This window comes from Opisthocomus hoazin, chromosome 8 (assembly GCF_030867145.1).
Source record: "Opisthocomus hoazin isolate bOpiHoa1 chromosome 8, bOpiHoa1.hap1, whole genome shotgun sequence".
NCBI lineage: Eukaryota > Metazoa > Chordata > Aves > Opisthocomiformes > Opisthocomidae > Opisthocomus > Opisthocomus hoazin.
In genome coordinates, this window is record NC_134421.1 from 22,263,669 (window position 1) to 22,279,994 (window position 16,326).

Genomic DNA, 16,326 nt, shown 5'->3' on the forward strand with positions numbered 1-16,326 from the left:
CAAGAGGTAAAAATTTGAGGAGAAGGTTTAAAGCTGTGTAACAATAGTGCTTAAGACTGCACTGTCTCATTTGCTTTCCTGCTCATTCATGATACTGCATAGGAGAAGACACACAAGCATTTTTAAGTGAGGCCCTCAGTTGCCAAGTCCTGTCATCTGAAGAACAGAAAAGAACACTTAAGGCCAAACCACTGAGAGTAGAAGTTGCTCCAGGGTGTTCTCATCCTCCTCTAACCCAGCTTGAAGGTAGGACAGGAACGTGTGCTAGCTGAGCAGTGCTAAGTGTTGGTTGCAGAGGAGCTCGGCAGGATGAGAACAAGTGTTGCTTTTTCCTCAGCACGCTGGAGGAGGTAAATTCACCAGAGTGACAAATGTCTGTTCTCTGTGCTGTGACCTGAAGTCGGATGAAGAGCGTATACATTGACCTGCATAGATGGTGCTAATGGCTATTTATTGTTAGAAAAATAATGCCCTTTTTAATCCACTTTTTTTTAAGGGTGTTGGGTGTGTTGATATTTTTAAGCATCTTTTTTGTTGTTGTTGTTCAGCGCTGAACACGGTGGTGACTGTTCCTAGATGAGCAGTAGATTTCCTGTTGGCGATGGCAGCTTTGTTAGTCACTTTATTTATAGATTTCTTCCTTTGTCTAGTCAAGCAAGTCGGAGGCTCTATCTGTCTGCTTCTCTGGCTCCTAATTATTTAATCTGTTCATGCAAATAAAACCTTGTGTTTCTGCTCCTACATTCGGGTTTATTACTGGTAACCCATGACACTAGTCTGGGTACAGGGTTCCTTTCTGTGAAATAGGGCAAGATTGGAGGTGGGAGCAGGGGAAATTATAGTGATTCTCTAGTCTAATCTCCCGAGTAAGACAAGCCAGAAAATCCAATGTCCAGTCCATAATTTCATCTGAAATTTCTACATGTCTCGGAAAGTGAGTTTAGGTTGACTGTAAATGCCAGTGGCTCCACCACAACCTTAGGCATGATGTTCCTGTAGTTAATTATCCTTTGGGTTTAATAATAACTTTAACACTTTGTTTCTAATTTGAACTTGTCAAACTTCAGTGGACAGCTATGAGATCTCATTGTGTCTTTTTTTTTTCCCCGATTAAAATGGGGATTAAACCAACCATATCTATTCTTAGATGAACAATTCCACATGGCACCAGGAAAAAGCCCCGTGTCCAAACAACTCACCACTCCATGCATTTGTTGTATAACATTTCCTTGATTGTATTTATTGTTTTTCACCAAAGAGGATTGCTTATGCTTGTCATGTAACAAAAACTCATTCTCATATGACTTCCAGTCATTCCTTACACCTTTATATACAGTTGCCTCCTACTTAGTTTTTTTTCTATTCAGGATGTGAAATTGTCCCTTTTAAAGCACTATGTTATGTAGAACTGTTTTTTTAATCCACACAACGTGAATTAAATTATTTTCTAACCAACTGAACTTTAATTCTTGATTTCTACTCGAAATCTAGTATACTTTTACCCTTGCTTACCTGCTGTGATTTTTTTTTTAGAAGTAGTTCATCACTTGTATTTTTCAGAAACTTAAAGATACTTTGTTGAGGAAAACTATTGGTATGCATTCCCTTCCTGGAGTCTTTCCTCTCGCGTTGTGCTCGTGTTTGGAAGGGCTCTTCATCACATTCCTTTCTGATTGAGCGGTTGACTGCAGATTTGTGTTGATACCAAGACTATAATGTGCCTTTTAATACGTTGACCCGTATCTACTCTAGATGAAAGGAGCAATCACTTTAAAGCAGATAGTGGTGTCTTTATTATACCACACAATTTGCTGGTCTCTTCTGTCTGTCTCAATGCTTTTTAAGATTGAAGTAATTTGAAAAATTCTGGCAGGCTTCAGAAATCATACTGAGTCGCAGTTATTATTAGAAGTGAGTTTTTCTCACTCTGTTCATTATACAGGTTTCCACTATTGGTGTATAAACAACTGGTTTGTTTCCTTTGCATCCCTTTACATTTTAGTGTTTTAGTTTTGAATCTTATATTCAGGTAATTGTATCATGTCGTAACTTCTGACTGTCCTCCCTAATAAATACTAGTTGAAAGCCCTGCAAAGTAGTCTAGTTTGATTGCTATTCAAAATGTTAGGCAGTCCCACTATAGACTGAGAAACTTTCAAGGTTTATGGACTTCAGCTTGCGGAGTGGGACAAATAAGCCACAGGATATCGCTTACCTAGCCAGTGTTTAATCTCCTGAATCTTTTGCAATCTGCTTCTCTCATATGGGCATCAGGAAGGATTCCCAAGCAGACTGTCTCTCTTCTGTTTTCAGGGAGCTTTAATATCTTAATAAAGATTACCGAACATGGCCCAGGTCTACTACTGCGTTGTGTTCTGTGACAAACTGGGCATCTCTTCCTCAGTTTTTACTGTAGAAAACAGGCTCCTTCACTGCCATCGCTGCATTCACCAGCTGAATATGCCATTGCCTTGTCTGAAAGTGAGAGTACAAGTCTCTTCTGCTGTTTGGGGTCAGTGGCTGCCCATCCAAAGGGTTACTACTTTTTTTTTTTTTGGTAGCAAACTCTTGACTCTTCACTGTGTGGGAAACCTCTGTCTTTGGGCAAGAAGCAGAGGGTGTTGCGGCTTTTGCAGGAGCTGGGAGCTGGGTCACTCTTGGCTGTCATCGGTGGCTACAGGCAGCTATACCTTTGGAAAGAAATTCTGCATTCCCTCTTGCAAAATGTCCCCAAAATTATCTCTGTCATCATCGGGTCTACCTCTTTGCTCATATAGTTACAGCAAGGGCAGCTATTCCAAGTGTAAGCGGAGTCAGTCTGGATACCATTTAGTGATTCATGTCCTAGAAAAACATGGTTTTCCTGTTTCTATAGTAGACACATTGTTTCTGGCTGTCTGCTTAGAGCAGTGGCTTGGTGTTTGGGAAATGCTTGCAACTGAGGGCATCTGCCTTTTTTTTTTTTTTTCAAACAAACAAAAATATTGAAAACAGAAAAACCCCCAAGCCTCAAACTTTATTCTCATATTTCTAGGCTGGAGATTAGGGTATAGTTGCACATCTGTAATAATAATGATGATAAAAAACAACCACACACCAAACCACAGTTCAAAGGGAGTAATAAAGAATGGCTTACCCAATCTCTGTGCATGTGAAACATTAATTAGCATGCATTCTTCAGAGTTTTATTTAACATGTGTATGACTTCCTGAAAGTATATAAAAATATTATTCAAAACAGAGATAACAAATACAGAGGTAGTACAGAAAAAAACAGAAAGAGAAACTTATTTACTTTGTAAATCAGTTTTCATATGTAAAAAATCAATCCAAGTACTTAAAAAATCTGAAATTATTCCAGCATATGGAAATAAATTGGTCATAAATGATCTTCTGCAATATTAAAGTGTTTCAGGCATACCTTAAAAATAAAAAACACAAACCAACCAACCAAAAAAATCCCAAAGCACCCAAAAAAGCCAACACGATCAAAACTCCGTAATCTCCAAGTTGCTCATGTGCTCCTTTTCCTGCCATCCACTCTCCCCAGGGTTTGTCATCTTGTGCTGTCAAGTGGGTCATAAGTCACAGCAGTGGTGACTGTTTCTAGGTCAGACACTAACATGTTGGGAAGAGTGATTTTGTAAGATGCATAGAAATAGTATTTGAGTTTTACAGTAGGAAAGTACTGAATTGCTACAAAGTACTGCATGAACTTTATACCACAGACTCGTTTCACTGACCTGGTGGTAGTGACATGCCAGTTTTACAGCTGGTACAGTAATCCATCTCAATATTGTTTGAAAAGAAGAAGAAGGGAAAGGGGAATTTTAGCTACATGTCTCCAGAGGTGGTAGGGGAAGGAACTGAACTGTCTTGGTTGTTACCCTGGCTGTTCTGTTATCTTTGTCGTTTATTATACACGAAGCACTTAGCACATTTGCACCATTTTTAAAAGGTATTGTAAATGAGTTCAAACTGCAAAACCAGGCTGAACTGCTCTGGTTTTATTAGCATCATACTTCAGCATCTGAGGAAGGATATGCACTTTCAGAAAGTTAAACTGGTTTTTAACAAACAAGTTACCCTTGAAGACTTTTCCTGCCACTCTTTGATTGTGCCTGTTAAAAAGAAAGGCAACTAGTGAAAAAGCAGTGGTAGGGAAGGAGGCATGCTTTTAAGAGAAAAATGTATGCATATGCCAACTGAGATCCTGTAGATTGTGTGATTTAGATGTTACAAAATCTCTAATAACAGTGGTGCAGGTGAAGTTGTTATGTGGACTGATGGTGACTAAAGTCTTTGTTTTCCATCCTTCCTAGAAATTAAGAAGCCACCGGTGGCCCCCAAACCAAAATTTGTGGTAGGACACAAGGCGACGCCTCCACCTGTTGCACCAAAGCCCGACGTTGTGCTTTCTAGTGTTATGCAAGTAGCAAAGAAAACCAAGCCAGCAATTGCACCGAAGCCAAAGGTTCTCAAGAGTTCATCTGTTCCGGAAGTTAAACCTCCATTGTCTACTAGAAAAAGCACAAAAAGCTTTGAGGAGCACAGGGGAGATTCTTCTCAAACGCTAGACCACTTGAACTACAAAAATGAAGCGGTTGAAGGGAGTACTGATAACACAGCATATATTCTACCAATGTCATCTTGCAAATTTGAATGTCTGCATAAGGTTGGAAATGGGGAGAACACCTGTAAATCTCAGATCATTTTTGAGCATTTTGAAAACTTAGAGAACATCAAAGTCGGTGAAAAAAACACACTAGCTCTGGGCAACAGTCACAGTGAAAAACTGGCAAACAGAAATCAAGTGGTTTTGAAAGCCAGCATTTTGGAAGAGAAACTTAAGGATGTTCTAACTCATGGCGTGTTTCCTAACAGCAGTCCTGTGAGGCACAAGTATGCAGACAAACTTGACAGAGGGGATGGCAGCAGTTCCAAGAACGATGTTAAAATAGAGTTTATGGAACTCGTACAGTCTTTGTCGTCTTCTGAGGTGGCTAAAGGGAAGCAACAAAATACTGATGGTAAGCTCACTGCTGATGAGTTTCAGATGTCTGAAATTTATCCTAGTTTGACTGAAAATAGCCACAGTTGCTCTTGCCCATTGGACCAGGAAATCCTGGAAAACGAAAATTTAAGTAGCAATAGTATGTGTTCAGGTGAAGTGGGTATGAAAGCAGACGCTGATAAAACCTCCTCTGAAACATCTTCAATCCTGAGCTCAAAAATGCTTCCTATCCCTAAGCCAAGGAAGCCACGTGCTGCATGTCTAGTCCGTCAGGATGGCATAGACACCACAGGGGAAGGAAAAAAGGAACCATCTAACACAGAGAAAAATTCCTTCGGGCTTGTGGAGCACAGCTTTAAAAAGCCAGCAAAAATTAATATCCTTGGCCAAAGCGTTTGCTACAACAATAATACAGAAGTGCATCATCCTGAAAAATGTGACACAACTCAAAGCAATGCAGATAAAATGCATCAGGTGACGGAACCTGCTATGGAAGAGTCAACTTCACAAAATCTTTTGCCTCAGTTGTCACACAAAACTTCGGATTCGGTGGAAAGTGTTGAATGTTCCTTAGATACAGACCAGAACTTAGTTAACTCCATGGATGAGATGACAGATGATACCAGTATGCTAGATGCTGTGGACAAAAGGACTAACTTTGTCAGGTGTGATGCTTTGTCCATGAGTTTGCCAAAGCAACTCAAATTAACTAGCAGTCAGCACTCATCTGCTTCCAATAGCCTCCATGTTTCCCCACAAAAACTGGAAGATAAAGAAGTTAAAATAAAGGATGAAAGTTCTCCAAAAATCATTCCTAAGAAACCGCAGAGGCACAGCCTACCAGCTGCTGGCCTGCTGAAAAAAGCTGCATCCGCAGAGATTGTGGAGAAAAGTTCTTACACCTCCAGTGAGCACAAATCAAACGGCATTCTGGAAGGATCTCACTTCACACATCCACCAGCCAAGGAGCAAGGCACACTGTCATCCTGTGACATACCCAGACGTTCTTCTGAGAAACCTGTCTGGAAGTTACCTCATCCTATTCTTCCATTTTCAGGAAATTCTGAATCATTAAAAACTGCTAACGTTGCTACCAGCTTCAACCACTTGACTGTTGTGACAAAGCCTAGGGCCAAATCTCTCTCTTCTGTGGAAATGGAAAGGACAGACAAGCCTTGCAAAGACCATCAGAAGAAAAATAGCTTAAAGAAGTTTCTCAACATGAAACTGTCGGTTTGCTTGATGAAAAGCGACTTCCAGAAATTTCTGTCTAAAGGCAGCCAGTCAATGGATAGTGCTATTGCCAACCTTTCCACCGGCGATGGGTATGGAAGTGGTAGCAACCGGAATATAGCATCTGTAGGCAGTGAAAGGAAAGCTAAATCTGCCAAGGCGCATTCTGTAGAAATAAGTAGTCCGGCATTACAGAAGAAGAGGCAGAGAAACAGAAGTCAACCTGAGGTGCGAAGTAACCAAAGGCTGGAGTCTTTAGACGGGCATGTACTTTCAGGAGAGAATTTGTCACAAATGCATTTGAATTCTGTAACCAGCACTTGTGCTCCAGAGTATGAGAATGTGCGTCACTATGAGGAAATACCTGAGTATGAGAACCTGCCTTTTGCTATGGGTGCTGGGAGAAATCTCTGTTTCGAATGGCAGAACTCCAGCAGCGTGAAAGACCAGAGCTCTGGCTTCTGTGAGGTTGAGGAGCCTTGTGAAGCTACAAGCAGGCATTTGAGACTTGGCAGGTAAAATAAAGAAAAAAGGGAAGTTAAACAGCTCCATTGTAACTCTGTTGGTTGCAAACATGTTTAGGTGATGACTTGAGAGGCTGTACCCTTTTGTTAAATGTCAGCAGGACAGTCATTGCTGTATATCTTTATATGCTTTCGGTGTTTTGAAAACTGTTTGCACTTGGTAAAGAGTCAAGAGGAAAAATAAGCTAGCTATTCCTTATATATGAGAAAAATTTGGGAAACTAACGTATGTGCTTTTACTAAAAATGTGGGAAACTGATGTATGTGCTTTTCCAGATTTAAAGCACATCAGATGCAGTCATGTGTTTGTATCCAAGAATACGTAAATGGAGAGGAATGAACCCTACCACAGTCTTGGGATGAACTTGAATAAGTGTCCATAGAGTGCATAGTTGCTAGGTTTGCAGGTGGAATGACTATCTTTTTAGATCAGCTGATAGAGCTGGGAAAAGCAGACAGGCTTTTTGGGTGTGTGAATTCTTCATCAGGTCTTGAAAGCTTTTTGGGTATAACAAAAGATATAGCCTCTCCCTGAATGTAGCGAGTCTTCTGTACCTCTCTGTGCTTCCAGATGCAATACAGGTAGTAGCAGCGCACGAGTTCTGCATGAGTCGTGCAGAATATTACTGAAAGACAGGGTTTGGTGACTCTGCATGAAGGTTGTTGCTGTGTTTTGTTGTCTCAGGAGGTTGTAGGGACAGCTAATATCAGCAGATTCAAAAAAGGATTAGACCGATTCACAGATATGTCCGAAACAGATGCAAAATGGAATAGGCAGGAACAGATCTTGTAATACCTGTAATACTGTGTCTATGGATGCTGGGAAGAGGAACAGGCCACAGATAGTGGCCAGGCTCATATGTCCTCCCCAAATGGCATCGCTTGCTGTGCCTGTCACAGTGTGGTAGCAGGTGAAGCATTGTTTTGACCCGGTACGGTACTATTTAACTTCTTAACTTCAGCTGATCAGTTGGTCTTACAGATCCTCAAGATCTATCCCAAACCAGCAATGGGGATTTGAATGAAATATGCAGCCTGTATACTTCATAGTCCTCAACAAACTTCTTTACACTGTTGAGGGTATATGCATGTTGACAAGAATAAATGAGCTAGCTTATAGATAGTCACATTAACTTTGTTTTTTGCTGAGAGTTACTAAGCTTCAGTGAATTCTGGAGGTGTGTGTAGCAAACACATGCTCCAAAGAATCTGAGAGCTGGCCATTCTTTAGGGGAGTATGTCCTCTTATATAGGAGGAGGCAAACGTTTAAGTGGCATCCTCTGTCAGTAATTGTTTATAGAGTTGGTATTCTCAACATTAGACTGTTTGGTGAAAAGCGTGAAGCCTTATCACAGGAATCAGGTTTTCTGGTTATGGACTTGGTATAGGTATATTTATTCACGTGGTGGTTGGACATTTTTCTTGTTTACAGTAGGGTGTTTCTTGGTTTTGTCTCTATACAGTTTAAGTTCCTGACAGTGTATGCTTTTTGTTTAAATCTAATCTTTGGGTATCTTTTGGGGGTTTTGGCCACACTCTCTTAATATTCCCTTTTATTGGTTTACCTAAGAAGGGTGAGACCAAACTTAAATAAGCATATATTTTATGTGTTTGTGCTATCTATTTTAATTTGTGTTGTGGTTCTGGATCAGGTGAATGATGTATTTGCTGTAGGAAAAGACCTGTTTTGCTATATGGAGTATGGTAGGCATGAGACTGCAGTTGCTCCTTGCGTGAATTTCTGTAGTTTTCCTACCTGGCTGAGTGTGAGAGGTTTGTAGTTATTCCCTCTCCATGCAAACCTTTCCCAGTACCAAAGGTGTTTTAAGGGTTTGGGTGATCTCTTGCACCCTGGCACGTCTGCAACTGTAGCTGCTCCCTAAGCTGGATGTTCTTGATGTAACTGGATTTGTGTTGTGTTTTTCTCTTAAAAGCATGCCATGGAAAAGCATATTCAGAACCCTGTATGTAAGTGTTTATTTTAAACTAAATTATGTAGTCAGAAACTACCTTAGGAAATGATTAATACATGCAGTTACTTCAGTAGATCTCAGGGAACAAAGAAGTCCCAAGGAGAAAAAGGGACACTATGGGGCAGTGGTCTCCTGACCCACACCAGCTGCCACTGGAACAGCAGGTACAGGTATTCATTTTGGCTCTGGCTTGGAAGGTGTAAAGGTCCTTGCCCGGACAGAGCCAGGCGGGCAGCTTCTCCAGTTTTCCCATCTGTTGTTATCTCGGATCCTTTGAAGTTTCTTTATCAATGTCCTCTTACCTTTTCTGCATAGTTCTTTAAGAGCCTTTTATCATTTCCTGGGCCAAGTGGTATTATGAAACCGGTTAGAGAAACAGTGCTGATGTTATTGAAATAATTACCGCTCATGTTTTCCCCAGCCTGTCAGAACACGCACTTAGCTCTTTTCTGTAGATCACAGAACACAAAATTCCTGTAATACACTGCTAATGGAGATCTCAAAGCAAATTATCTTATGATTAAAGCCAACGTACAAATGAGATTGTTCTTCTGAGAAATTCGTAGACCAATTGCCTGCACTTCTAGTCATAATAGCACACATGCAGTATATTAATTCTGAATGCCAGGCTTGCCATTACTAGAAGAGTTTGGTGCTGTCTCTACCCCATGTTACATTTCTTTCTGGAGGAGGAAATGAAATTTTTATAATGTATCCAGTACTGTGGTGGTTACTGAGAAATTTCCTCCTGAACACATCTGGTGACACCAGTATGCTTTAATGGAGAGTGGTAGTTGCTTCTGGTGCTTTTATCCTAAATTCATGTGTCTTAGTGACTTCAGATACATTTTGTTTGCTTGGGCCTCTCCACAGAGATTTAAATGGATATGGTGGGCCTAGGTAATCAATGAAGGGTATCAGTTATCACTTACCACTTGATTTTTGAGTTATGTGATGTGAGCCTCCCTTCTGCAGAAGGTGGGCTTGGCTTTGAAAGGAAGGGAACTTGGGTCCTGATGTGGCGTGTGAGCTGCTGAGGTGGGACAGGCACTGCGGATGGGAGACTGATGGGTTCCGCTTGTTTTAAGTAGTTCAGGGGAATGTTCTCAGTAAAGAAAGTTATGATAATAGCTTGGGAGCGGGTAATCCATGTTTAGTTTCCACTATAGACAAAAGAAGTCTCTTGAGATGGTTTTTAAGGATTGTTTATTTTGTCCTAGTCCAGCTGTTTGACTACCAATTTAAAATGGAGAATCAAGGTAAATAAGTTATTGTGAGGACTCTGTAAACAAAGTGAGTGAAGAATAGGTGCTGTGAGATAGAAAAGGTACTGTTAAAAGAAGTTTTAAATATCATTATCCAGTTGCAGATAATAACAGGGGAAACAGCTCTTTCGGTTTGGGTTTTTTTTGGATAAATTAATGGTTCAGGCCTGAAAAGTGAGGTGACATGTCAGTGCTGCTGGTACCAGCATTATCTTTATATTGTCAGAGACCAGTGGTTGTAACAGTTCTGTTTTGAAGTAACACCATTTTTTTTTTAAACCTAATAAAAGAGAAATATTTATGCTTTGGTTATCTTCTTTTTAGTGACAAACCTTTATTCTGAGGAGGACAGCAAAATCTTCCTTAAAACCAAAAGTAAAATTGAGTGTACATTTGTCCAGTAATCTAAAGATGCAAAGGAACAGTGAACGTGCCTTGGAACATTTGTCATGCTGCAGAAAACAGAAACTTAAACTTTTCTGGATCTTGTGGGTTCCTTTGGCTGTTTCTTACATTGCTCTAGGCAAGAGAATTGTAATTCAGGTTGAGTGAGTCTCCTCCTTCGCGCTTCAGGGAATAGCATACTGTATTCACCGGCTACTTTGGACAGTGTTCCTTCAAGATGTTGCAAATGTACATGACTGCTAATTGATTTTGATGAAATTTGTAGTTGTGTCATCATGATTGTGTTTCTGGCTCGGATTTTCCTTTGGAAAGAGCTGGGGCTGGGGGAGGAGTACCATGTGACAACAATCCTTTGAGAACTTACTGTTGGTTTAATTAAATACTGCTTCCTATTTCTCCCACCCTTGCCGATTTAGAATAATCCATTGGTTTTCCAGAAATGAGCATCTCAATACAAAATGTAAGCTTAGTTTTCTGGACTGAATTCTGCTTTGGTGACTGAGTCCCCAGAGGTCAATTAAGTGGCCATGAAAGCCTTCCTGGAATATTGAATTTAGTATTGAAATCTGTCTGGTTAAGCACTTTGCTTTGATACATATTCCTCTTTGATGTACTGAACCTTGTTAGGGTTGAGACATGCTTCTGATGAGCAGCATTGCACCAGATAAATGTGGTGTTGTTTAGGGACTGGCTGCATTAAGGAAGGGGTTTTTTTTTTTCCAATTGCAAAATTCCCATTCAAAAGCATTTCAAGAGAAACACTAAATTCACAAATACTGCAGGGTCTAAGTAGCATTGTAAAATAGTTTTCAAACCCTTATGCTAAGATTTGAATGTGAAAACCTCATTTTCTTTTTACTGGATTTTATTGAGGGATATAATTTCCTGAAAAGTAGAGGCCAGGTATGTAGATTTTTTTAATTTTGTTTGCTTCTTAAAGATGATAATGGATTAGTTTCTGATCTGAAGGAGGTAGGTTTCTTTTCCACCATGAGCTCTGCTGTCTTGTCCTGTCTTCCGATCTCCCCCTGTGCTTTCTAGCTGGCTTCTGCCACCCTTAGTTGTGCGTTAAATTCTTTCTCTGCAATTGCACCTCAGGTTTTAATGAAATAGCTCTGCTAATATGTTGTTGGGTTTCCTGTCAGGCTTCATTATCTTTGGTCATGTGCTATCACTGGCTTTCTTTTTATATTCTGCTTCCCTGAGCCTGCCTTTTTCTTCTCCCCTGCCTACCTCGCTTTCTCACGTACGTGTTATGCAGCTGGTAGGCTTCTGCCAGCTCCGAGGGCTTGTCGGCAAAGGGTGAGTCAGGCGGCTCAGATCCCCGCTTCCCGTCCCCCGCGAGGCTGAATGCGAAGCCTCTCTGGCACTCGGGAGCAGGGAATGGACAAAGCAATTCTTGGCTGCCGGCCATAAGGAATATGCAGTCTTGCTGACTTCTCCCGTTTTGCTTTTACAGACTAGGAAGAAACAAATTCTGTAATGAAGTTAGGGGCATCTAATCAGAGTCCAAATCAGTGAGAAATGGAAATATTGGTGAGAAGTGGTGGTACTGTTGCTTGGGAATATTGATGCTCTGACACAAGGACTTTGGGAAGGAATTGGGCGCGTGCAGATGGTGGGACCCTTACCCTGGGGCTGTACGTCGCTCTCGGAGATCCTTCTCTTTCCTGAGGGTTAGTCAAATCGCTGACCTTGGGTCTAGAATTACTCTGTTTTGTAGCGTCAAGTTAATTATTTTATACTACTAGAGTAGTACGTGAAACTGCATGAAAGACTCGCAGTGAATTTTTTTTGCTCAGGAAAGCATATGGGGTGTTTTGGGTTTTTTTTTTTCTTTTCTTACAAGAAACTTTATGCAAGTCAGTGTTTCCGTGGTCTACTTTTCCAGTAAGAGAAGGAGTTTTCCTTAGTGTTGGAGTGGTTTTCAGTCATACAGCTTTGCAGTTTTGTCTGCTATATGACCTGAAATAAAATCCATATATTGTAAGGAGATGATGTGCACTCTGGGAAAATACTTAAATCTTCTCAAGCACTGTGGGAGAAGTACGCCAATCCCTCTTTTTTTTTTATTTTTAAATCAGAATAAGTAGGAACTTTCTTGTTGTAAAAGAATCTTGACACATTCTCATCCAGTGTGTTCGAGATGTGCAGATTTCATCTGTTTTGACTTTGGCAAAGATTGTGAGGTCCGATGCTCTCCCTCTCCCAGTGAGGGAGAGAAAGGAGTTGGAGAACTGTGTTTTTCCAATACCAAGTCTGTTATTCTACTATACAGTCCAGTCTTGAAACAGTTGAAAGGTCTTATGAAATGAAAACAATTGTGAAGATCTCCAAGATTGTAATGAAAGAGAATTTTTGTCTTTGATATTTCTTTCATCCCTCTTTTCAAGGGCTCCCTGTTGATTTTGGTAAAAGAAGGAGGTGGGTGAAGCAGTGACGTGGACACAGCACACAGGGAAACTTTTGACAGAGTTGGAGGTGCAATAATGAAAGACTTCTCATTTATCGGGTGGCATTGCAAATGCTACATAAAAATAGGTGTGGTTTAAGTTCTTGATGTTGTCTTTTTGCCAAGTGTCGTTAGGGCTGGATGTGTTTGTGAGTATGAGAGGGAGCAAGCTGGCGATGGTGATGAGACATGAGCTGCTGGGATGTGCTGCCCGGCCGCTGGGTGAATCCCTCTGCCGCTTTCCAGAAGGTTTGGTGGTTACTTTCGTCACCGCCTTGCGCAGCCTAGAAAATTACAGCGCATTAACCTTGACGCAAATGCAGTCCATATGCATTAAAAAAGCCATTTTGAGGGTAAATGCAATGTTTGTGATGAACTGAATGATATAAACTGCGCTATCTTTCATTTCCCACTGAAGAAGTTCTCACTGCAGATTGCAAAAATGTCCTGACTGTGCTGTTCCCATCGATCCCTCTGGTACAATACAAGGATGTCCTCATCCTTCCTCACGGTGACGTCGCCTCGACTCAGCGTGTCGGCCCTTGCCTTCAGCCGAAGGGCGGCTCAGTGTGGTGGGTAGAGAGCCTGCAGTAAGCCAAGCAGCCCATTAAAAACCCTGCGCCCTTTAGCCTGCTTCCTAGCTCCCCTGTTTATGGATAACAGGAACTGGGATGTCACGCACTTTCTTGAATTAATCTCCAACGCTCTATCTTTTTCTTTCCTCTTTTATTCCGCAATTGTGTTTTTCCTAATTTCGACATTCTTTATATAATTTCCGTTTCCTTAAGACGGGGGAAGCTAACTTAACGTTGCATATTTGTCACCTGATGCTGGCCTTTCTCCCCCACCTCCAACAAGCGTGCTTTATCTCCAGTTGCCACCCATGGTACAAATTGCAGATTAACAAAATGTGGCTGCAGAGAGTACCTCAGATGTGGAATGGAGAGTGAAATGTGTCATGAGAACTGATGAAAGACCCATTTATATGCACAACAACAGCCTTTTCCTGTGGGTTATTTTCAGTGTTGGCTCAGGAAGTGTGCTTGGGAAGCTCTGTATTACTCTGGTTTATATAGCGATATTTAACTGCAGCAAGGTCTAATATAATTGTATATGTAAGACAGTAAGGTTTTTTTGGGAGGCGTAAAATAAATGTTCAGGAAGAAAGCAATCAAAATACTAACTTCAGTTATTATTTAAATGCCAACAGTGATATTAGTATGCCTCGTTCACCCAACATCTATATTTGATCCAATTGAAGATGTTTTAATGAATAGACTTACAAAACTATGCAGCTATGTTGTTTCAATGCAGGAGACAGAACTTAGGTTAAGGAGGGCAGGTTTTATTTTAGATGCTATAATCCAAGGAGTTTCTTTTAAAAATATTAAGTTTACACAAGTTTTAATTTTTCCTTAAAATATCTTTGTGCTCAGGAATAACTGCTCCACTCGAGCAGAAATGGAGTGAACAAATCTACAATGCATGTAAATAAATAAAAGGAGGTTTTTTGTCATAACTGCCACTTTGATAGCTACAACCTGAGCCTTATGGCTCAGTGATTTCAGAGTTCAGTTGATCTTTTTGTTTTGGTTCCACCTCTCCAGTGGTGTTCCTGGGGGTCGAATGTTCTATATTGATTTTGAGGTGAGCTGAAAAGTTTAGAAAAAGTGTCTGAATCCCACTCTTCTAATATATGCAAAAGACTAGAGGAAGAGAGAGACAAGTCCAATCCTGCAAACAGCTGAATTATTCTCTACAGCTAGTGAGCGTTGGTTTCAAACAAACTATTTCAACCTCTGTTTTTTGGCAGACTACCCGGGAAGCTGTGTCAGCTCCTGTGCATGCAGTCGTGTGTGTAAGAGTTAAGTCACTCCATGTTTATTTTAATTCTAAGTGACTACCTTTTGTGTAGTGTGCTACTTTAGCTTTCTTTTGTCATCTTCTAGGTATCTGGCATGTAAAAAATGGAGTGCAATAGGTGGTGCGCTATTTCTAAACTGAACAAGCAACTTTTTGAAGAGAGGTATTACAGTCCTGGTTTCAGGGATAAAGTCACCAAAAACAGGCGTAAAAATAATGATCCATCAATACAGAAGATATTTAGGGTCTTCCATTAACTTTGATTTTAGTGGAGCTGAAGAAATTGAACATTGGAAGGGCATGGTAGTTCTGGCAAGGTAAAGTCAGTTTTGTTTGGAATGGGTATGAATAGGAGATTTAGTTCTCACTTGGTGTAAGTTTTCTCTTTACTATTTGATGCATTTACTTTGAGATTTTTGTCACATTTCTATTATAGTTTTCTAGAAGTTTGCTCAGTGTGTGCTGGAGTTGTGTAGGTGTTTTTTTTTTTTCATGTGACTGGAAAATAAAGTGCTATTTTTTTATTCTGATTCTGCTGTCCTTTCCCGTTAAATGTTTTCCAACTAGGGTCTGTTTTGTGAACTGAGATAAGTTACAATAGCAGGTCTTGACAGTAAATGAGCACTGTGCTTTCGTTGTCCTGTTTTATATCATTTGCTTTCACTTCCATGCCGGGAGTTTTTTCCAAAAGTCTTGGCTGTGAGCATTGTTGGTGTGTGGCCTTCCCTGTGAAGTAGGGCTAAGAATTAATAAGGGAAGGCAAAAAGCTGTAAATTCTGTAGAGTATTCCCTCTTTACCTACCCTGGGAGGCAGGTAATCCATTCTCACAGCTTTGGGTGGAGACAGGAAGGGCTGATGCAGCGACTCCTTCCCCTGTACAAGTCTCCAGGCGAGGTTTCAAATCCCTGGGGTTTGCCGCAGTGCCTCGCTTTCCTGTACGGACGCTCGAGACTGTCCCCTTGTATCCTCTCAGATTATATTCTGCTATGTTGGTGCCATCTCCTTTTGTCACTTTTGCTGGGGCCACCGCGACGGAGGCCAGGGGATGCAACCGTCACAAGGGAGGCTGTGCCACGCTGCTCGGGACTGCTGTGGGCACCAGTTTTTTCCAAGACTTTTACAACTGAGGCACCTCTCTTTTTTAAATAGGGCTTTTCTATGGCGAGTGTGGAAACGTCTGAAGCATGCATGTGTGTTTCTGTTGAACTTTCCAAGGAGCTGAGGAATCATCAGCCAATGGTCCCACGGAAGGTCGCTCCTGCGAGCATGGGAGGCTGCCTGTGGCGAGAGCGGACACGGGCGCCTCTGGCCAGGGAAGCTCGTGTTTTCACATCACAGCTAAATATGGAGATAATCCGAGAGCTGTTTGCACCTTTTTTAAACCACGCTTTTTAAAATCGTGCAGTGAAGTATGCACACAACTGTACTGATCATAGTATGCCTGAAGTAGGGTAACTGAATGGATTGCTTAAAAAAAAAAGATACAAAATTTATTGTGTGAAACACATATGACAAATGCCTTGCTTATTTTTTTGCTTAGAATGCAAGTCAGATTTATTTTTTTATTCTTGTTGAGGAAAGAAATAAGTGCTGTCT

The 16,326-nt window shown here is 40.9% G+C and overlaps 1 protein-coding gene across 2 annotated transcripts in view; it reads left to right on the forward strand.

The window, feature by feature from the left end:
* FGD6 (FYVE, RhoGEF and PH domain containing 6) overlaps window positions 1-16,326 on the forward strand; it is a 74,158-nt gene that overhangs the window by 4,596 nt on the left and 53,236 nt on the right. For both annotated transcript variants that reach the window (XM_075428766.1, XM_075428767.1), the window contains exon 2: window positions 4,322-6,761. In XM_075428766.1, the coding sequence (XP_075284881.1) occupies window positions 4,322-6,761 (2,440 nt within the window). The remainder of the gene's footprint in view (window positions 1-4,321; window positions 6,762-16,326) is intronic.